This window comes from Cladophialophora immunda, assembly GCF_000835495.1.
Source record: "Cladophialophora immunda strain CBS 83496 unplaced genomic scaffold supercont1.1, whole genome shotgun sequence".
NCBI lineage: Eukaryota > Fungi > Ascomycota > Eurotiomycetes > Chaetothyriales > Herpotrichiellaceae > Cladophialophora > Cladophialophora immunda.
Window position 1 is genome coordinate 7,927,519 of NW_015622541.1, and position 21,477 is coordinate 7,948,995.

Here is a 21,477-nt window from a genome sequence, read left to right on the forward strand (position 1 = left end):
CTTCCCTGTCCGAGCAGGTCGATGCTTTGAAACGGCAACTCGACGGACGCGACTGGCAAGGTTCCCGCCAGGTTGCCGAACAGCTAGGGTTGGCAGGTAGGAGAATGGCATGTCAACTTGAGATTGCAAGCATCGATTTCCGGACAGCCGGCAACAAAATTGCGACACTTGAGATGGAAATCGCGGAATTCAAGAGAAAGATTGGAGAGCTTGAGCAGAGAAATCCACAGCCAGCCACTGAAAATCTCAGATCCGAGATCGAGCGGCTGAACAGTGTACTCCAGGAAAACTCAGGAGAGAACATAATACTCAAGAGTGAGAATGAGGAGCTCAAGAGAAATCCACGCCTCGCCACCAAGGATCTGAGACCTGAGGCTGAGTGAATGAAACACAAACTGGAGGAGAACGACCGAAAGTGGTGCGCAAAGCTACAGGGAAAAGACGATGACGATGAGCCGGAAGAAGCCGTTTCCTCTGAGGATACCTCCCCGTATACTTCGCCACGGAATCACAAGCCTATCATGGTACGCGAAGAACCCGAGGCCGATGCCTTTTTTCCATATGCGGCGGCAATGAATGCTCCTATCCCTCAGCCTATGGAAACTGAACAGAACACTTCGCAGCCTGCTTTCAGAGACGGCAGAAATTCTCTGTTCCCCAGGGCTTGGTCGAATACCCAACGCCACAAACCATCGGCGCATCGAAACCCTCGAAATCCATTCCCGAACGCGAATCGAGGTGATTCTCCCGAGAGCCCGCCTGAAAAACCGATGCCCAAGATCGATGCCAAGGGCGGGTATAAAATCCTGGCAGAGATCCAGAGATGAGTGGAAGGACTCACGGTTAGAAGCAGAGGCCGGTGAACAAGCCGACGGGGTTTCTGAGAAATTGGCTGCCGGCGAACTGGAAGAGACTCACCGGGAGGTCAGACCTGGCTCTTTTCGAGTCCAATCAGGCTAATATGGTCTCAGAAGAGCTCAATGGACCATCTCTGGGATTGAGAGAATCTGTCAGCGACCTCTGGAAACCACGGGTATCAAAACGAATGCCAACGCCGGAATATTACCGCGAAGAACACTCGAAATGGAGACATCGAGCTCCACGAGGCAATTCCAGATCAAGAGGCCGGAAGAGGAAGTTTTCATCCTTATCGGCAGTCCCATGCAATCTCCCCGCGGCAGGCACACCTAAAGGAAATACTAGGTTCAGAATATAAGTAATACTGTGGGAGACAGTCAGACCGGGGGCGGGAAGCAATAGAGATGGTGCGGAACTGGCTGGAGTTGATGCTGAAGAGATAGCAATGGTATGAATTTCTGAACTTTAATCTACACACTGCTGGCACACGCAGTATGATCATCATCTCTCTCTCTGGATCTCAAAAGATTGTACACCAATGTACGTTCCCGTTGCCGGATGTGGCTTTACTGGAGGAACAGAGACCTGCCGTCACATATGCTCAAATCACTTGAAGCCTTTCAAGTCCTAGACGCGGTGTGTCACGGCGGACTCTAAACCTTCTCAACGTGGTGCGGGATGGATGTGACTTCCACCTCCTCCAGCTGCTGCGCGTGTTGCATCTTCTCCTCGACGACGTCCAGGTCGACGTGCGCGACCTGTGCGTCCTCCCCGTCGAAGATCTTCGCCACCTCTTCGAGCGTAACGCCACGCGTTTCGATGAACAGAAAAGCCACAAAGATGACCTCGAAAAGGAGCCAGCCCTGCAGACGGCAAAGTCAGCAAACGAGTCTCAACAATTGCATGCCTGGTCAAGAGGTGGACTTACACAGTAAATTGAGTAGAATCTCCAGCGGGGTTCGAGATGCGACAGGCCAATTGGGTTGATATACCTTCTGCAGTCAGATCCCGGAAAGCACTTCCTGGTTTCGAGACGACTCACTGGTTGAAGACGAGAGCAGCTTGGACGAAGAAGTTCATGAGCATGAGACCCTAAGGGATCACTGTCAATACTTGGACAAGGCAGGTCATCACGATGCTCTCACCTTCGCACGCAGCTTATACGGCATAATCTCGACTGTATAACCCACGAGCAGACCGGACCAGGCAATATTATAAAAGACACCGTGAAGGAAAATGAAGAAGATGACAGTCTTTCCTGCCGCGAGGTTGCCGTCGACGTCGTACAGGGCGGAGCAGGCTGTCCAGAGGACGAAAGAGACGAACATGCCTGTCACGAAGATCAGCAGGAGACATACCAGCCAGCGTCGCAGCTACTGACCCACGGTCGCCGTCAAGAACAATGGGCGTCTGCCGAATCGGTCAACGACTGCTGCGGCGATCAATCCGACAATGAGCTATGAGCAGGTCAGCAGTCGGTCTGTCTTCGAATTGAGGTCACCTACTGAGAGAATTGTCTTGGAACCATTAATCTCAAACTGCTCATTTTTGTCTGTCACACCGATACTCTTCATCACAAGGGCAAAGTAATAGCTGGTCAAACCGTTGCCACTCCATTGAGAGAAGAGACCGAGGGCGACGACAAGCAAGAGTCGATACCTGTTGCCCTTCGTCCTGAGGAAATCCAAGAAGCTGCTGGACTTTTTCGACTCAAACTCAAGGCGGAGGGTTTCCCTGATTTCACGATACTCGAATTGGACCGTGAGATCCATTTCGTTCCCGTTCGAATGATACTTCGCAAGCGTAGTCAGAGCTTCGGCATGACGATCCTTCGATATCAGCCAGCGAGGTGACTCCGGAATGATCCAAATGAAGCAAAAGAGTATGAATGTCGGGAAAGCCTGGAGGATCGAAGGGATGCGCCACGACCAGTTGTTCTTCATGCTAAATGTGCCAAAGGTAATCCACGTTGCCGCAATGGAACCAATATCCCAAAGCTGATTATAGACAGTCGTGACTCTTCCGCGATGTTGTGGGTGGCACAGCTCCGTCAGAAGCAGAGGGGCCGAGTTGGAACACATGCTGTTGCCAAATCCAACGAAGAAACGGCCGGCGATGAACATGGAAAAGTTTTGGGAGGCACTTTGGATGGCGACGCCGGCGAAAAGGAAAAAGCATCCCGCCATGATGGCGATGCGCCTGCCATAGATGTCACACAAGTAAGGCCTATCGACACGTTCAGTTGGACTGCTTGTCTCGGAAGATACCAACTTACGCAAATGGCAACCCTGCGAGACTTCCAATGCTGTAAATCGACCCGAAGAGACCGAGAATCGATCCTGTAGGATGGTGGAAGTAGTCTTGCCAGACATCGAGGATTTGGAGACCGTTTAGCATGGACCTGATGATTGTGAGCGGTCATACAGCGAACTTGGGTGCGGACCATACCCGTCATATCCTGTCGTCGCCGAGGCGAAGAATAGCGCGATGGCCATGCCATAGAGCTTCCTCAACCCAGGATCCTTGTACCAAATGACTCGTCGAAGCGCGGGAGCCTCAGCAACGGCGACCTCTCGCTCAGATTTGTGCATGGGCTGCACGGCTGCTATACCGACCATGGTGAAAGGTGTGCTTTTGTTGCTGTCTAAACTGCCTCAACGATGGAACAGAAGACAGCCCGGGTTTCCACAGGACTCTGGAGGTCCCATCCACAGAGCATATATGCCCTCCTTCACCTTGATCGAGCAAACTGCCGAGGGTCATGGTATAGAAGGGTATTAAGCTGCACCATGTGGCTCGGCTGTACCATTCGCGGAGCCTTTGTCGAATCAGGAGACCATTTACCCCATATGCCGGCGGAATGTTCATGGAGATGCAGGTACCTCAATTCAGCCTTCTTTAGGCTAATAGGAGAATGCCCTGTCCCAGGTTTCTCCCATCTCCAAAATGTCGATCTCTCCATGGAGGCCCTGTGGGATGGTCCGCTACCCCAAACTGGACCCCGGGGTCGGTGTTCGGACACGTCTCATTCGTTCGACAACCAAGCTTGTGAAAGCTTCAGGAGACCAGCAGCAGTTGCCAAGCCGCCAGCACGGAGCAGGTGATTGTCTATTCGTGGGGAATTATGGCGGAAGATATCAATCCCACCTGTTGCCCTTTTACACGGTCTGCTGGTGCAAAGCATGTGTTTTTGGGAGTCGCCCACTGGCGAGCTGCTGGGACGATATTGATCCCGATGTAGCCCCGACCGGGCGATTGTGGACTGGATTTGGAACTGGTGAGTGGCTCTAGTCCATTTCCTGACTGGGAGATTGAATTGGCGAATACAGGGTCGAAGCTCATTCATCCTATTTTGCAGTTGCTATCGGTGAGTCTCTAGAACATGAGGATAAGACTGCTATTTGCGCTCAATGACCTCCACCCAGCTCACTCGTGGGGACTCCTGGATACATTGCCTCGGAGGCTCAGCTCCTCTTGCCTGCCAAGAGCATAGTCACTGAGCCCAGATGTTCGAAGGATCCGCAACATGTGGTGTTTATTTTGCCACAAAAGCCCCGCGCCGGGTATGCCATGGCAGCGTGGGCCGGCGGAGTTGGCCCCATACCCCATATCTCACGCTGGACCGAACAGGCAAAAGAGCACAGAGTGGCATCTCATCCATGACCTCGGGTGACTGTCCGCTCGGGGTTCTAATCCTCGCAGTCGTGCTATGTATCATCTGAGGCTTGGTAATGAGCATTTCGGCTAAATACAAGCTCGTGTTATTGGTGAGAAGAGAATATGCCAAGGCTGCCAGATCCAATGCAGCGGTTTCCGCGGCATATGCTGACGAGTATTTCAGATTCAGGGAGCAGAGAATCATCGCATTTCTTCTGTTCGCATCAAAAACCAAACTTGGTAGCAGGGCGGCGTAAAGCTCAAGACCCAGAAATCTCAGGTTAGGAGACGTCACTTTCCCACAAGGCTGACTCTGTTTCGACACCAACCATGGAAGAGAGAGAGTTCAAGCATTTGACCCCCGAGCAAGTCGATTGCTTTATGAAATATGGCTATCTGCGTGTCCCAGGATGCTTCACTCGCGAAGCTGCTGAGGAATGGACAAAGGACGTCTGGGTGAGGCTCGGATTTGACCCAAAAGACCCCGACACCTGGACTACGGAAAGGACCAACATGCCCGGACACGGAGAGGTGTTGGTCAAGGATTTCGCACCCAAGGCATACGACGCCATCTGCGAGTTAGTTGGAGGGGAAGAACGCATCACCGAGGAATCCAAGTCGTGGAGAGACAGCTTCATCGTCAACCTGGGAACAAAGGAGCACGAAGGCAAGGAAGCCCACCCCAAAGAATTGACCGGCTGGCATGTGGACGGAGATTTCTTCATCCACTTCCTCGATTCGCCAGAGCAGGGACTGCTGGTTATCCCTTTGTTCACAGATATTCTACCCAACGGCGGTGGGACCTGGATTTGCTCTGAAGGAATCCCGAAGATCGGAAAGTGGCTGTACGACCATCCCAAGGGTGTCCTTCCGCGAATGTCGCCCGTTGGGGGGGTAGAGAATTTCGAAAACGGCCTGCAGTTCTACCACACAGTTGTCCAAGGCTGCGACGACGAGTCTTTTCATGAGATGACCGGTTCGGTGGGAGATGTCATCCTGCTGCATCCCCTGATGCTGCACTCGGCCTCCAAGAATGGCCGCCGCTTACCCCGGATCATCACCAATCCACCGGTGTCACTGGTGGAGCCTTTTAACTTCGATCGTGAGGACGAGAGCCAGTATAGCCTCGTCGAGCTGAAGACAATCAAGGAGCTCGGGGGACAGGACCAGTTGAGAGGATGGAAAATCCAGGGGAAGAGAGACACTGTCGTGCCAGAGCGGGTGAGACGTCAAGCCAGGATGTTGGAGGAAGAGAAGAGGAGGCTCAAGGAGCGGGAGTTGCAGAGTCAGACGCCGCAGCCCGTCGCTGTCGCATAACAACGTATTCCTTGCTGTGCAGGCTTAGAAATGTGCGGAGGGGCTTTTGAGGGGTCATTTGCAGCATCGACTTTGTCCTTGTAGCTATCAATTCAAATCATCTTCTTCGAGGCCTTCTATTTGGCGACAGGAAGTAGAACTGTTGTTCGATGGAGAAGGGCGCTCTCACTAACTGATTCCTCATTATTTAGGTGCGCTCGTAAGTAGCCTATGCTCCAATCGAGCGTGTACCTACCCAAGTATACGACAGGGGAGCTGAATTGTCCAGCCACGTCGAAAACTTCGGGTGCCTGAACAATTTAGGTCCTCCCTACAGTTCTAGTCTCCGCACAAGCTGTTGATATTCAGCTGAGCCGTCAATTCTGGTGAGTGAGCCGAGTATCACTACCTTGTTGTGGCCAGCGTCAGGCTGTTTCTCGGGTGCTGACTGCCAATTCGGGCATAGTGTCTATCAAAACGACTCGCTTATTATGTTTCGCTATGCTGGTGATATCCCCTTTCTTGGCTCGGCTGATCGGTCGACTCACGCTCTGCAAACGGCTATATCTTGTTCAATTTCTTCCAAGGCTTTCCTCGTCGTCATGATCATCCCTCGTTTTCTTGATTAGGCTTCCCCATGGCTGGCAGTGTTGCGTCAACGTTCCTGAGTCAAGGCCTTGTGGATTCCACTTCTTGTAAGGTCAGTTCCACAGTTACAGAGGCTACGGGAAGTTCGAAATGAGCATGGAGTCAGGCCACATACGAGCTACCGTGACTTGCTAAAACTGGCGCTCTTGTCGTCGACAAGGCGGTCCAGTGTCGATGTCGGGACATGAGTGCCATTTCTGGAGAGTCCTCCGACGTGCTTTCAGCTCCGCCCAGCAACGACGTCAATCGTCACACCGTGGTGATGTAAAGGCTGGACGTCATGGTCCCAGGGTAAGAGCTCCAGGTGAATATATAAAGACTCAACACAGGTCCAGACGAGTCCTCAAGCACAGTCACAACGAGCATCCTTCGTTAACCAGACTCTTACACCTTTACCTTTAGCACAAACGCCGACCATCATTCAGCGTTCAAGCATGCTGCGAGCTACTTCTTTCCTGCTGTTGGCTCTTCTAGCCAACAGCGCCCCTTTTACAGCGGCTTCTCCGGTCAACTCTGGGCAAAACACCACTCTCCAATGGAAGAAATGCCCCTCCGAGAGTGGCTGGCCTTCAGACTTTACGTGTACCGAGTTTACTGTTCCAGTAGACTGGGAGGTGCCTGATGGACCCAAAATCACGCTCTTCATGAATAGAGCCCCTTCAACAAGTCAGAATAAGCGGATTGGAAGCTTGTTTGTCAATCCAGGAGGGTGGGTTGCTTACAGACTTCGATAACCTTGCTGAACTAATGCATTTCATAGCCCCGGTGGATCGGCCACTGATCTGGTCAACGAGCTGGTTACCCTGCCCCAAGAATCAGCATCAGCCAATCTTCGCAACCATTTCGATCTGATCGGCCTAGACCCGCGGGCTGTTGGCTTGAGTACCCCAACGCGCTGCAACCCTGATCTCTGGAACAAACGCACATCGAAGTTGCCCAAATCTGAATCGGCCTTCAACGAAATGCTGGCACATTACCGGGCCATCGGTCTTGATTGTATGGCGCAGACCGGGCCCAGCTTCAACCACTCCGACACTATAAGTGCTGCTCGAGACATGGAAGCTGCCCGCGTTGCCCTCGGCGAAGGTCCCCTCAACTACATGGGCTTCTCTTATGGAAGCCAACTAGGATCTCAATACGCCGAGCTATTTCCTGGGAATATTCGTGCGATGGTGCTTGATGCCAATACCGATCATTCAGTCAACGAGACTTCATTCTCTATCGACGAGCTCCGAGACTTTGAAACCGTACTTGATCATTTCATTGAGTGGGCGACCACCAACGACACCTCTCCACTCAAGGGCAAAGACGTGGGAGCCATGGTTGATGACCTGTTCACCAAAGCCGACGCAACGCCCGTTCCTGCTCCAGGTTGCAAACAGGACAATTCGACCTCGGCGATCAAGCCGTGCCGCCCAGACGTCACCGGCGAGGAAATGAAGTACACCATCCAGGATCTCATCATCTTTCCATTCAACTATCCCGCTCTCGCCCAAGCTTTCGTCGAAGCATTCAACGGGAACGCCACGATGATGTCGCAACCGTGGTACACCGCTCCCACCCACCAGGACTTCTCTCAGCTCGCGATAGCGTGCCAGGACTGGTACCACTCCAGCACGTGGGCCGAGTGGGTGAACCGAGACAACCTCCTCCGGAGCGCGTCTCCGCGCCTCCAAGGCGTCACCTGGACCGTGTTCATCCAAGCGATGTGCCAGAGTTGGGCCTCGCCTCTCGCGAACCCGCCCAAGCCACTCAACGTCACCCACACCGGGGTGTCGAATCCTATCCTGTTGGTGAACGCCTTCTGGGACCCGCAAACCCCGTACTCGATGGCCGTCAATATGCAGAGGGGGATCCAGGACTCTGTGCTCCTCAGTCGCAAGGGGGATGGACACAGCTCCTACTCAGAGCATGGCGCCACGTCCCGCGCCATGGACGACTACCTGATCAACTTGAAATTGCCCGCGGTGGGAACCGTATACGATACTTAAAACAGGAGAGCGATTCTGGAGTTGGTGCCAGAGAGGGACATGCTCGGTGCCAATGGTTTTGTACCCGTGACATGATACAATGGCACGCCCAACCAAGTACAGTGTGACATAAGTAGTTCTTTCCTGCTTACTCGGATCACGATGCGGGGGCAGCCTTTGCTGTTCCAGCATGGAATACCGATTTGATTGGGCGGATTTCACATCGCTTGTGCGACCTATACGGGGTAGCTGTAGTACCGTCATGGGGTATGATAAGCGCGATTGTGTCAGTCTGGGGCTCGATGACATTTGGTCTTCGTCTAGTCAATAATACATCAATGGGGCCCTAACTTCCATGGCCTTTTCGTTACCTGTTCTCTTCTGATTTCGATCGGCAGGTGTCCCACCCAGCGAAGCTCACCGCATTTGTGAACTCCTGCATGGGGGAATGCCTATTATAAGAAGGTAGATCTCACTCAAGGGGGGGGGGTGGGTTCCTGTTTCCTCGGTCCCATCCCAGCCTTCCCAACAATCTTCGTACCGCAGTTCGCATGGGCTGTTGCATACTGATTACAGAATGGCCACCTATCGCTCGTTGGGGTGCAGCACCTGCAAAAGGCGCAAGATCAAGGTATGTCTAGCCTCTACTTCATCCATCTGCAAAAAGGCTGAGGGAGAACGTCGAGTGCGATGAGCGCAGACCCAGCTGCTACAACTGCGAGAAGTCGAGGCGCGAATGCTCTGGTGTTCCCGGGCAGAATGACGGGCAATCGCAGTCGGACTGCGAAGGCATCATCAGATGGGAGCTGCCGAGAAACCGTCGTGCGCGCGTGCGGAAGCCCTGGATCCAGCAAAACGGTTCCACCGGTGCGATAGAGGAGGGTCAGCAGGAAGAGACATCAGGGAGGTCGTATAGCGAGGTGCCAACCACCACTGGCTTTCACTCTTCAACGCTCTCCATCGCACCAGCCGCAGAAGGGAGCCAAAAGATCTCCATGGAGCTGGTCCACGCGATCGAGACGACAAAAGGCACCGGCTTCACTCTCCAGCTGTGCGGCAAGCATCTCCCCCAATTGCCGGTCCGCATTGGCTACCACAAATCTCTGGACTCGTCGGTCTCTTGTTTCCTGGCAGCCCATCTGGGGATGAGATGCCCGGGCCTGGTCTCGAAAGACCGACAGCATGTTCTGTACCGCCGGGCTCTCCATGACCTGCGGGACGCTCTCAACTCAACGCGAAACCAAGACGTCGAGGCGATTATCGCGGCCACGATTGTGCTAGGAGACTTTGAGGTCAGTACGTCCGCATCACCCCCCTGGCCGGCAGCTAAAAAGTCGTCTCCAAGCTCCTGGATGGCCAGACTGACAACTTATGGACTCATATGATGGGTGGCGAAGCCATTCTAAAGGCCTGGGGAGCGACAAGAATCCGGTCGGGGTGGGCACTGGATCTATTCATCCTCATCGCAATGAACATGGTAGGCGAATCTACGGGCCCATGTCGACGGTCCCTCGAAATACTCACTCACGCCTGCAGGTGTCGAGTTCGTTTTTGGCCGGGCGCGATTGTTTCCTCGACACACCGGAGTGGCAAGCCGTCTTCGAAAGAGCGGCTGCTCAGCCATCCATCGCAGCCACGGAAAGCATCAGCATCAGCTTCTGTCGATCATATGCCCGGTTGCCCTTTATCGTGCGTACATTAAGGTCGCCGAACTCGCAAAGCATAAGGACTGAGATCACGAATACTATCCTGGACTTGTGGTCTCAAAGTTCCGCAGCCAACGACAAGGTCAAGCTCCTCATGGAGGACCCCCAGGTCGTCGCCGCGGCACCTTCTCGCGACATGACCAGCCCATTCGAGACGTACCATCGCTTTCACGACCTTCGAGTGGCCGAAATCTTCTGCCATCACTGGAAACTCTACATCCTCGTTTCCGGATTGGTGCAATCCTACTTCCCGGACCGCGTTTCGTTCGACGATGCGATAGAACGGACCAAGGCCGCCCTCAATATCTGCAAGTGTGTCGAACTCGTTCGTCCCCTCAAGCCGATGGGAACTTACTTTCTGCACCACAATCTGCCTCGGGCGGCCGCTGAACTCCCCAGCCCCTACAGAGACTGGGCAGTGTCGGTGTATATGGAGATTGTTGAGTCGGGGCTTGAAGTTGGGTTCGACCTGGCCGCGCCCACCAAGCACCTACGTCGCTCACTTGATCAATGGCAGGAGCCGTTGTACCAAAAATGGCTGCTAGGACAGGGGATTGAGCACTAAATGGGTGGCTTACAACAACGTCCCCTATATGTGTAGTCGAACGAGAGAAGAGTGCTGATATGTAAGCTAGCGCTGTATCTGGTAGATTAGGGTTACGAGTAGTTTGCCGACATCTTTCATGACTCGCTCCACAGCCGCAGCCGCAGCCGAAGCCGCATCTCCAACATCCACCTGGATATCGACCACCATCTCCCACTCCCACGGCTCAGTCCCAGATTCTCTCCCCCATGCGCCGACCTTCATAGAGCCGCTCTTGAACAGCATGCCCGCACTGGGCGACCGCAGAATCCCATCTGCACCGGCCTTATGTCCCTAAAACCACCCCTCCTCCAACACCAACAACCACCACCACAAGGCGACCAAGACCACGACTTTGAGATTACGATTCGCTTCTCTGCCTCTCTCCCCGACCTCCTCCTCTCGATCCCCGCCTCTCTCAATGCAAACACGGCCACATTGAAACAACTCATTCGCTCGCGTCTCCCAGATGCACACGCCAAACACCGCATTCGGTTGATTCATGCGGGCAAGGCCCTGGTGGACGATGTCCCGCTTACCGTCTCGTTGAAGAGGAACGTCTCCCGGCCACCGAGTCGGATCGGCACGCCCGGCCCTTACGACGACAGACCGAATGGCGCAGCGGCTGGCAGACCTGGTGACGGGAGAGGAGAAAATGGCAAAGGCAAACAACCCATGCGAGATCCGCCGTCGCAGTCCCGAATCTACATCCACTGCTCGATCGGAGATATTGTCCTCTCCACCGCAGAGCTGGCCGCCGAAGCCGCCATTGCCGCCACCGCTCAACCGACAGAGGGCCAAGATGGGGACCAGGCGGGCGATCCAAATCAGCAGCAGGCCGCTCCGACCACCACTACAACCACCCCTGCGCCGCGCGGCTTCGACCGTCTCCTCAACGCCGGCTTCAGCGCCGCGGAGGTGCAGTCGCTCAGGCTCCAGTTCCTCGCGATCCAGGCGCACACGCACACGCCGGACACCATGCCGTCGCCCAACACGCTGAGGAACATGGAGGACCGCTGGCTCGACAACTCCACGGGCGCAGACGGCGACCTGGGCGCGCAGACGGGGTCCACGGGCGCTGCGGGGATCGGCGGCGAGGACGACGCCCAGGCCGGGGCGCTGGACGACATCATCTGGGGCACGGCCATGGGCTTCTTCTGGCCCATCGGGTGCCTGGTGTGGGGGGTGCGCGAGGAAGGGATCTGGAGCCAGCGACGCAAAATGGCCGTGATTGTCGGGTTTCTGCTCAACGTGGGACTGGGGATTATCAGGTATACGGGTTGAGGATGCCGCGGGACCACGAAAAGCTGTGGATGGAACTCGGGCTGGGACGCCAAAGAAAATCTTAACGACGAACACGCCGTGTCTCGACTTGGGAAAAAACCATACATGTGTAGACGTTGTATCACCTAGAGCACACTGTATAATTTCTTGCTTTTATAACTTTGGGAGTGTGCCGACCGGACTGATACCCATAGAGACTTCTGAAGCAAAGGCTTCTATCGAAGGCGGCCATCCAACGCCTTCTGAACGCCTGCGCCATCAATTCATATGTACGACGGTCAAGGATGATGACCGCCAACAGTCAATCAAATCATCCCGGTCGACCCCTTCTCGCGACACTGCTCCTCACTTAAACTTGCTGTATATTACGCCGATGATAAGTAGCACAAGCACAGTAATGATCGCGATCGTAATCACGCGATTCGTCGCCATCCTGTTTCACCAAAATCAAAGCAACCATGTCAGCTTCGCCCAGATCAGCCGTGGGTGTTGAAAAGGAGACCCTTACCTGCGCGCCATTCCCCTCAAGGTCTTCACGCTCCGGTCCACGTAGCCTTCGCTCTGCAGTAGATTGCGGTGTGTGTTCTCAATCACATTCCTCTGCTGGTGTAGATCTGCCAACGTAGACGCCCCAACCTGTTCCGTCTCCAGCGCTATCCGTTGCGACTCTCTTAACCGATCGGAACTCCGGCCCAACCGTTCGGTGCCAGAGAGCAGCTGCTGGCGCTGTTCGAGTTGCGCATCTCTCGGGCCAGCCTCCGGGTCGTCGGTGTACCGGTCGCCGAACAGCTGTTTGCGCTCGGACTCGGCGAGCGATTTCAGTTTCCGCTGCAGCGTGTCGATGTCGGACTGGTGGTTGCGGAAGCGAGAGTTCACTTTGCTCCGTTGCGAGGTCGGGATGTTGGATTTCTCCAGGTTCATCTGGTCGAGCTAATTCCCCCGCAAGGTCAGAGACAGATCCTTCCCTGTATGTCGAGAGATACCTACCAATTCCTTGGCCTCATCGATGGCCCTCTCCGCGCCCCGGATCGCAACCTTCCTCTCCTCCCCCGTGAGTTCGGGAATCTGATCCAGTTTCTGGTTCACGTCTGCCTGGACGAGTCTCAGCTCGGCCTCGTACGTGCTGAAGAGCTCGGAGCCCGCATCGGTGTCGAGTGGGTTTGCCATTGTCGTGAGCCTGTCGAGGAGTTCGAGAGGAGTTCTAGGAACAGCGTGCAATTCAGTGGCGCCTAGTTACAGGACGTCGCTAGAAGAGACAGGTTGGAAGGGAGAGACCGGACAAGGAGACGATTGCCTATGAGGGATCGTTCGGCGTTCGCCGGTGCGACAACAGTAGTGAAGCCTTTAGTGTGCGAGGTCAAAAGGATGGTACAGTTGAGCCCTCGATGTCAGATTGTGAGGTGCAGCTGGAGGACGCAGTGCCATGGGATCTGTTCGCAATTGACGTCGGCAAAGGCGAAACGGTCGCAAGCCGGCCCCGTTTCGGAAATCCCCGACGCCGCTTTTGTCCCTCGTATTCTTGCAATGCAGCTGGTGTCCCCGGCCAGGCTATGATTTGACTTTTACTGGAAGGTTAGGATCCGAATCCTTCTATAAGTGACGAACTTGATCTTGGAGGCCTTGAACTCATGACTTCGTCAATTGCCCGCAAGGTGAGAGTCGATGCCCGAGCACTGGTTGGGAGGCGAGACGGCTAAAACCATTAACTATGCGAAGGAGTCAGGCCACACGCCGACATCTTACACAACGACAGAGAACTAAAACCTCTTGCGTCTTCCAGCCATGAAAAAGCGTGTTGCAATCGTGGGCAGCGGCTGCTCAGGTCTCGGTGCTTTATGGGCACTCAATACCAGCACTAGCCATGAAATTCATCTATTTGAGGCAGCATTGCGACTGGGCGGGCACATGGGGTCCATTGCCTACGAAGGACCCAATGGCCAGAAGGTCGACGTTGATGCCGGTTTGATTGTCGTAAACGCCGCTACCTCCCCTAACTTCATCCGATTTCTCCAACAGTTGGGTATTCCGTTGAGAAGGACCGACCTGACCTTTGGTGTCTCCTGCGATCAAGGGGCGTTCGAGTGGGCCTGGAGATCGTGGTCCTCCGTCTTTGCTCAAAGGAGGAATATCTTCAGCCCTGGCATGTGGAAGTTGATTTTGGAAGTCATCCGATTCAACGAGTTCGCAGTCGACCTTCTCCGAGAAGATGACAGGGGCGTTGATACCACCTCCCAGGAAGTCCGGGAAAAGATCAAACACCGGCCCCAAGAGAGTATCGGCGAATATCTCGACCGCGAAAACTACTCCCAGGCGTTCCGTGATAACTATCTCATTCCGATGACAGCCGCCATCTGGGGGACGAACCCTGGTCAATATTCCCTGGAGCTCCCGGCCACCACCGTGGTTCGATTCATGTACGACCAGCACATGCTGAATATCACTGGTAAATCCTCAGGCTGGTGGACCATTTCTGGCGGAGCAGAGCGATATATCGAATCGGTGGTAAAGGATTTCCCTGCCAACAGAATTCATCTCGAATCCAAAGTCACCTCACTGAGTCCAAGTGACAAAGGCATTGTCTTGCTGACGGCGAATGGAAAGGACCATGAATTCGACCATGTGATAGTGGCGACGCAGGCTGATCAGGCTCTGGATCTTTTGCAACCGCTAACAACCAGAGACGAGTCTGACATCTTGAGTGCTTTCCGAACCAGTAGAATTGTTGCCGTATTACACTCAGATCTCTCCCTGATGCCAAAGAGACGACAGGCATGGTCATCCTTGAACTATATCACCGAGTCCCCGTTCCCACCTACCAGGCGCAGGCACATTTCCAGAGGCTGTCTGACGTATTCGGTGAACGTCCTCCAGGGAATATCAGAGAGCGAGTTTGGGCCCGTTCTGGTCACGCTAAATCCCCTGAACATGCCCGATCCTCGACTGGCTCAGGGTATATGGGAATATTCGCATCCCCTGTACAATGCCGCAGCGATCAAGTCACAGAAACTGTTGCCCAAGGTTCAAAATACCAGGAACATCAGCTACTGCGGGGCATGGACCAGATATGGCTTTCTGGAAGATGGCTTCAACAGTGGGCTGCTGGTCGCTATCAGCCATCTGGGAGCAAAGCTGCCTTTTGAGTTCGTCGATCCGTCACTGTCCAAAGCGAAGAGGCCCTCTCTGACAATGAAGAATTATTTGCTGAGGCTGGTCATTCTCCTCGTGCAGATAGCCCTCTTGCTGATAGAGAGAGCGTGGTTGAGAATGGCGGTGGCATTCGATAGACGGGTTGCCTCACGACGGAAGACCGCCTGAGCCTCAGCCAGCAGAGATGACGAGTCCAGCAGTCTGTCTCATCAACGTCGTACTTCCCTCTTCATCTTCGATTCCCACCTCAATGGTCGTTCGCGGCCGGCTCTTGTTGAGTCCCTCCAGCAGAGAACAGGCTTTGCAAATTTTCTGACTGGATAGATAACCACATCTCTCACATTGGCCCATGATTTGTTTGACCACTTTCCGTCGTCCTCGTCGTTTCTTGTCATGAATGTTTGGTTGCACTTCTGGCCGAGGCAACTGGATCTCTGTTTCGCGTTCAGCAGCAGCTTCGTTGGCGGTCAGGTCCTTCTCCAGTCGGACCATGGAGTCGCTGGTCTGGTTCTGACCGCCACAACCATTTGTCTGCTCATCACCCTCTGCACCACAAGACGCAGAGCCGGCCAATTCAGGAGGCACCAGCATAGCCATGTCCTCTCCACTTCGCACAATGTCCAATATGCTGCTTGGTCGAATCTTTTCTAGATCTTTGATCAACGTTCTAGCGCTCCCTCTGAAGGCCTCTGGCGAGTAAATGCACTCCGTGCTGAAGTAATCCAGTTTCTTGTGGTAAGCATAGAGGACTATTTCCTTCTCGTACGCATACTTCAGCGGCTTACTCCTCTTGATCTCGCTTGCCGAACTGGATGTCATAATAGAGGTCGCCCTTGCAAGCCGGGGCAGATCGCCACGAAGCAGATTCATCATGACGGTTTCGGCAACATCGTCGGCATTGTGACCGGTCACGACGTGTTTGATGCCCAGCTTCGCAGCCCCTCGATCCAGCGCCTGTCTGCGAAAGACACCGCAGTAAGTGCAGTTTCCCTTTTTGCCTACCTGGGCCACGACTTGGTCCATTGTCCACCCGTAAAGCTGATCATATCCCACAATTTCGAGGGGCATTTCATACTGCACCGCATTTCGCTTCACCGTCTCCAGGCTGTCGTCCCGATAGCCTTTGATACCTTCATCGATGGACAAGAGTACGAGATCCAGGCCGTAGTCATGACGTTCATTCAGGATCTTCAACACCGAAGCGAGAACAGTCGAATCCTTGCCGCCAGATGCGCCGATGGCAACACGTTCGCCGCGGTGGAACAGTTTGTTACTCACGATAGTGTCGTGAATCTCGGCCTCGAATATGGACAGAAAACATTGTTTGCAGATCTTCTGAGAGTTCTTTGGCCGGATCACTGCTGCCCGCGAGTCTTTGCAGACCTCGCATATTGTCGGTGCCATTCTTTCACTCTGGAGAACTGAGCGAAGTCTCTTGTATGTCCTTTGAGGGCGAAAAATGAGAATCAAAAAGTCCGGCGGAGCAAACAGGGCACTATCGGGCTATACGGCGGAGCATTATGTTCGTCCGCACCTGTCGCCATAATTTCAATGTTTTCCGCAGTCAACTCTCCCTTGCCTTCGTTGTACGCCCTTCTCGTCACTCGCTCGAATGCATTCTACTCTCCAAGCGGAACTACGGTTCTCGCAGATCATTTGTTCCAGTTGTCGACATTGCGCTCGGCAACAATCGCAGAACGCCCGCCGCTCCTTTTGTACAGCGCCTCGCCTTCGGTCCGCTCAGAAACCGTCGAATAGTATTGGCTCACTCAGTAGCCGCGGGATCAGTGATGATTCCCAGAGCCATGGAGCTGCGCGGGTGGAGATAGCAAGAGATAGTGATCATGGTGGAGAGGAGTCGACACCGGCCCATCAACATCGCCCGGGTCCTCACGAAAGCTCCGCGATTCAGACTGCAGACGATGCTCGAGCGAAAGACTTCTACGGCTCGCCCGCGAAAAGACGGCTGCGGAATCGCATGAACAAGGATGCCGACACCGAATATCAAGCTCCAGAATGGTTCATGGACAGCAATGTGGCCCTTTTCGGGTCGGGCTTCCTTGCTCCTGGTACTCCATCGAGAATTAAAACGGTGGCTGCAGATCTGCTCACCGGCGAGCCTCTCGAACAAAACTCCTCCCCCGACTCTGGCGGTGCTCCTTCGCATGGTTCGGACGGTAAAGGAGACGATCCTAAATCAATCCACGAATCGCTTGGGAAATCAACCTTGACAGAGGACAAATTACAGCAATCAGAAGCATTACCTCCTACGAAATCTTCATCAAGCTCATCGGTTTCCTCGAGATACTATGTGGTGGACGAACAGTACGAAGAGGTCATGCGAACTGCAAGAGGTCTCATGCAGGTATCACACAACCAGAGTTCACAAAATGGTGCCGATTCCTTCAGAGATCATCTTCATCTACAATACGCGGGCAAGGATGGCGACCTCCTCCTTGACCATCTTGTGCAGGATATTGCACGCCAGCTCGGCTGTGATTTGATGGTAGTGGACGCTCAGGATATTGCAGATCTAATCCACCGAAATCATACAAACCAAAGCACGGCCAAGGCCGGGCGTATGCTGAGCTACGACGTGCTGTCGACTGCGTTTCCAGACCTCTCCGAACACAATTCATCACACGAGGCTCAAGATGTGGACGATGACGATGGAGATATCGAGGATATAATGGACGAAATGGATTCCACGCCCGCCTCTCCCCGAATAGGGATGCCCATGTTCATTGGAAGGCCGACAGCGATCTTGAAGACTATAATCGGACAGATCCCGGAACTTGGTGATGGGATGCGATCAGAAATGCCTCGAGGCACGCTGAGAATGTGGCCAGATTTCGGCGATCCTCAAAAGCCACGGGATGAGCAAGGCGCGCTATCAGGGCTCATATACAAATTGTTAAAGAGCTTGTCGGATCGGCGAACCGCTGCGGGGCTGCCAGGGAAAGAGCAGAATAGCGACCTGGAACAGCAACGGGAGACTGCAGCGAAACGGACCGGGGTCCCAAAGGGTGGCGCGATTGTCCATGTTAGAGACTTCAGGGCCATCCAGAGTCTAGACATGGGCCGCTCATTTCTGAACAACCTTCACAGGCAACTGGCTCAACGACGAAACAAGGGTGAATCTGTTCTGCTGATCGGGACCGATTCGGCTCGTGAGGATCAGGAACCCTTTACCCGGGAACGCATTAACGAGTCGCAAAGCGGCGGACAAGACGGGAAGTCACAAAATATTGTCCTGACACCGGTTTTGCCAAACACTACATCAAAGCTTGCGCTTCTTCACGACAGGAAGCAACGCATTGCCACAGTTAATATGAGACACCTCTGGGAGACACTGAGATTTTGGAAACCCTCCGTCTTTGCTCATCTAGAACCGGGCTTCTGGCGTGGTGATTTCTCCGACCGCATCACTCGCAGCGACAGATCATGTTTGGAAGGGCAAGCGTGGAATCACCAATATATACAACGGTTGGCCACCTATATTGCAGGAACTGTTCCGTCAAATCGGGATGGTGAAACTGATACCTCTACCAAAGACCAACCACAGCCCATCATTAGTGCCGCAACCTCCCATCTGAACCACAGTGACAAGACTAAGATCCGGTGGGCGGAGAAGCAATCAAAGGAAGCAAAGAAGGAAGTTCCAGAACGCCACATGAGCAAAGACGACCGCCTAGCCAGAATACGTGCGTCGGCTTCCAAATACGAGAAACGATTGATGGGAGGCATCATTGAGGCGAAGAACATCAATACAACCTTTAACGACGTGCACATGCCGGTCGAGACCATTGATACCCTTCAAACCCTGACCACTCTGTCCCTCATTCGACCTGAAGCTTTCAAATATGGTGTCCTTGCCTCTGACAAGATTCCGGGCCTTTTGCTTTACGGCCCACCAGGCACAGGTAAAACTCTGGCGGCTAAAGCGGTCGCCAAAGAATCTGGTGCGACAATGCTTGAGGTCAGCGCGGCCGACATCAACGATATGTATGTTGGCGAGGGGGAGAAGAATGTAAAGGCATTATTTAGCCTAGCCAGGAAACTATCGCCCTGCGTTGTCTTTCTGGACGAGGCGGACGCTATGTTCAGCGCGAGGAGCAATCAAGGACGGCGGGTCAGTCATCGCGAACTTCTCAACCAGTTTCTGAAGGAGTGGGACGGGATGAGCAACGACTCGGGCAGTGCATTCATTATGGTTGCGACCAATCGACCCATGGATCTCGACGATGCTGTTCTTCGTCGCTTACCACGCCGTTTGCTCGTCGACCTCCCTACGGAGCCTGACAGGTTGGAGATCCTCAAAATACACCTGCGCCACGAGAAACTCGGCGAGGATGTCAACTTGCAAGATCTCGCAAAGAAGACGCCCTTCTATTCCGGGTCCGACCTGAAGAACGTCGCTGTCGCAGCGGCGCTGAATTGTGTCAGGGAGGAGAATGAACTGGCCAAACAGCACAAGGGCGAGGAGCCATATCAACATCCCGAACGACGTACGCTGACGGAGAAACACTTTGACAAGGCCTTGGACGAGATTTCAGCAAGCATCTCGGAGGATATGTCGAGCCTGAGGGACATTAAGAAGTTCGACGAGCAATTCGGAGACAAGCGCGGGAAGAAGAAGAAGGCGCCTAGATTGGGATTTCCAACAGAGAAGGAGAACGAGAAGGCTAGAGATACGGTCAAGGTGCGGGACTGAGACTCTTCTTGACTGGGTTGATGCCGACCGCCATCAATGCGTTCTCGGTCTGTCCTTGGAAAACAAAAACAAGAGGGAGAGAATTCACACTTCCTATTAGACAATAGATCATCTAAGAGGCCGCACTGTGCCGTTACTGCTCGCCTCTATTTATAATGCTAGTACCGACACCAGTGAGGCCCCAGGACTTATCTCAGTCCTATTTCCGCATCCGCTCCAGGATGACTTCTTCGACCCTCTGGACGCCCCAGTCCAGCACCTCGTTCATCTTCCACTGCCCCGCGCCGGGACAGACCCTCACGCCCTCGCTCTCACAGGCGTGCTCGTCGAAAACGTCCCCGTCCACGTTCCCCTCCTTGTACATCCAGCCGTGGTAGCGGATGTAGTTGGGCCAGACCAGGTCCTCGACGTAGCCCGGCGGGTCGACCCAGAAACCCTCCAGGGTGACGTAGCCGGAGCGGGCGGCGCGGCGGGAGAGGGTCTGGGTGCGCGTCGACGGGAGGAACAGCAGCGGATGGAGCAGCGTGTGGGTGAGGTGGTGGAGGTGGGCCAACCCCGCCGCCGAGTGAGGATAGTCGGACGAGAGGGGCAGCGATGAGGTCGAGGTCGAGGACGACGGCGACTGTGGGTAGAGCAGGAACCCTTCGACGATGTAGATGCGGATCTCTTTGCCCGCGCTGGATCCGCCCTCTCCGCCGCCTCGTCGCCTGACCAGCTCGTCGATCCGCGTCCTCACCCGCTCGCGGTGCTCGTCTACCTTGCCGGGGGAGACGCCGCTGTGGCCCACGCTGTTCTGGTCCTCCTTCGACACGCTGTCGGGCGGGAGATCGCCGTGGTCGCGCAGATGTGTGAGCGTGTGTTCGAACAGCGGAAGGTCCAGCGAGTCGATGCAGTCCCAGTCCTGGAGCTCGCGGGTGCCGAATTCCTCGGACGAGACGGTGACCGTCGGAATGCTGGGTGGGGGTTAGCTGCGTCTGCAGGTTTGGATGGGATTGTTCATGAGGAGCCAGAGGAAGAGACGACTCGGGTATATTTGCGCTTGAGCTGATATCAATGCAAGGGCCGTTTGCCGGTGAGACGAGAGGAGCCACCAACAAGACAGCAGGTCCAGCAGGTCCAGAGCAGATGTGAACAAGACATAATAGATGAAGTACATACTCTTGGTCCGTCTTGTAAAAGTCGTCTTGGTGCAGGATGAACAGACTGACTTTCCACCCCTCGGCGTCGAGGTTGAAGATCTCGCGCAACAGCCGCGCCAGCGTCGTCTTCCCGCTCGACGATGGGCCCGACAGGCCTACCAGCACCGTTTCGAGGCGAGTATCTGGCTCGGGATCTTCGGATGCGTGTTCATCCTTTTCCATCTCGACGTATGCTTCCTTCCGGCGCCTGGAGGACTGGGACACCATCGAGACTCTCGTGGACTAGGGCCTATCGTGGTGCTGCTATCGTCGACAAGATCATCTGGCGGCCGAGGCGGGAATGATCCTGTGTGCGAGGACAGGATCGGTTGGGAATAACAGGCAGGAAGGGAGGTCAATGCTGGAGGAGAATTATGTCGTCTGGAGATGCAGGAAGATAGATACCCCGTGGACTGTGACTGGCGATATCAAATCA

General features: G+C 54.3%; 8 protein-coding genes across 8 annotated transcripts; 5 read left to right on the plus strand and 3 right to left on the minus strand.

Annotated features, from left to right (window-relative positions):
- Positions 1–383: 383 nt before the first annotated feature.
- PV07_02320 (uncharacterized protein) lies at positions 384–827 on the plus strand (the record flags this gene model as incomplete). Its single annotated transcript, XM_016388923.1, has 1 exon — positions 384–827. The coding sequence occupies one exon, from the start codon at positions 384–386 to the stop codon at positions 825–827; it is 444 nt and encodes a 147-aa protein (XP_016255851.1).
- Positions 828–4,584: 3,757 nt separating this feature from the next.
- Positions 4,585–5,832, plus strand: PV07_02321 (uncharacterized protein; the record flags this gene model as incomplete). Its single annotated transcript, XM_016388924.1, has 2 exons — positions 4,585–4,625; positions 4,700–5,832. The coding sequence occupies exon 2, from the start codon at positions 4,846–4,848 to the stop codon at positions 5,830–5,832; it is 987 nt and encodes a 328-aa protein (XP_016255852.1). The 5' UTR covers positions 4,585–4,625; positions 4,700–4,845.
- Positions 5,833–10,851: 5,019 nt separating this feature from the next.
- Positions 10,852–12,313, plus strand: PV07_02322 (uncharacterized protein). The gene has a single exon (XM_016388925.1). The coding sequence runs from the start codon at positions 11,007–11,009 to the stop codon at positions 12,000–12,002; it is 996 nt and encodes a 331-aa protein (XP_016255853.1). The 5' UTR covers positions 10,852–11,006; the 3' UTR covers positions 12,003–12,313.
- Positions 12,077–13,473, minus strand: PV07_02323 (uncharacterized protein). Its single transcript, XM_016388926.1, has 3 exons — positions 12,990–13,473; positions 12,511–12,932; positions 12,077–12,435 (listed from the first exon to the last, which is right to left on the minus strand). Exons 1-3 carry the CDS (start codon positions 13,167–13,169, stop codon positions 12,348–12,350), a joined length of 690 nt encoding a protein of 229 aa, XP_016255854.1. The 5' UTR covers positions 13,170–13,473; the 3' UTR covers positions 12,077–12,347.
- A 127-nt stretch (positions 13,474–13,600) lies between these two features.
- On the plus strand, positions 13,601–15,207 carry PV07_02324 (uncharacterized protein; the record flags this gene model as incomplete). The annotated part of the gene is made up of 3 exons (XM_016388927.1): positions 13,601–13,654; positions 13,719–15,142; positions 15,195–15,207. The coding sequence occupies exons 2-3, from the start codon at positions 13,785–13,787 to the stop codon at positions 15,205–15,207; spliced, it is 1,371 nt and encodes a 456-aa protein (XP_016255855.1). The 5' UTR covers positions 13,601–13,654; positions 13,719–13,784.
- Positions 13,782–16,553, minus strand: PV07_02325 (cytoplasmic tRNA 2-thiolation protein 1; the record flags this gene model as incomplete). Its single annotated transcript, XM_016388928.1, has 1 exon — positions 13,782–16,553. The coding sequence occupies one exon, from the start codon at positions 16,551–16,553 to the stop codon at positions 15,321–15,323; it is 1,233 nt and encodes a 410-aa protein (XP_016255856.1). The 3' UTR covers positions 13,782–15,320.
- A 188-nt stretch (positions 16,554–16,741) lies between these two features.
- Positions 16,742–20,078, plus strand: PV07_02326 (uncharacterized protein). The gene has a single exon (XM_016388929.1). It carries the CDS (start codon positions 16,762–16,764, stop codon positions 19,861–19,863), a length of 3,102 nt encoding a protein of 1,033 aa, XP_016255857.1. The 5' UTR covers positions 16,742–16,761; the 3' UTR covers positions 19,864–20,078.
- On the minus strand, positions 19,921–21,442 carry PV07_02327 (uncharacterized protein). Its single transcript, XM_016388930.1, has 2 exons — positions 21,022–21,442; positions 19,921–20,816 (listed from the first exon to the last, which is right to left on the minus strand). The coding sequence occupies exons 1-2, from the start codon at positions 21,267–21,269 to the stop codon at positions 20,063–20,065; spliced, it is 1,002 nt and encodes a 333-aa protein (XP_016255858.1). The 5' UTR covers positions 21,270–21,442; the 3' UTR covers positions 19,921–20,062.
- Between the last annotated feature and the right edge of the window lie 35 nt (positions 21,443–21,477).

Excerpts from the sequence above, each read along its gene's own strand:
- PV07_02327 (XM_016388930.1), bottom strand. The coding sequence starts at position 21,269 with ATGGTGTCCCAGTCCTCCAGGCGCCGGAAGGAAGCATACGTCGAGATG. Across the intron at positions 20,817-21,021 it reads TTTTACAAGACGGACCAAGA|CATTCCGACGGTCACCGTCT; the intron begins GTATGTACTTCA and ends ACCCCCACCCAG.
- PV07_02323 (XM_016388926.1), bottom strand. The coding sequence starts at position 13,169 with ATGGCAAACCCACTCGACACCGATGCGGGCTCCGAGCTCTTCAGCACG. Across the intron at positions 12,933-12,989 it reads TCGATGAGGCCAAGGAATTG|CTCGACCAGATGAACCTGGA; the intron begins GTAGGTATCTCT and ends CGGGGGAATTAG. Across the intron at positions 12,436-12,510 it reads TTGAGGGGAATGGCGCGCAG|GATGGCGACGAATCGCGTGA; the intron begins GTAAGGGTCTCC and ends TTGGTGAAACAG.
- PV07_02326 (XM_016388929.1), top strand. The coding sequence starts at position 16,762 with ATGCATTCTACTCTCCAAGCGGAACTACGGTTCTCGCAGATCATTTGT.
- PV07_02322 (XM_016388925.1), top strand. The coding sequence starts at position 11,007 with ATGTCCCTAAAACCACCCCTCCTCCAACACCAACAACCACCACCACAA.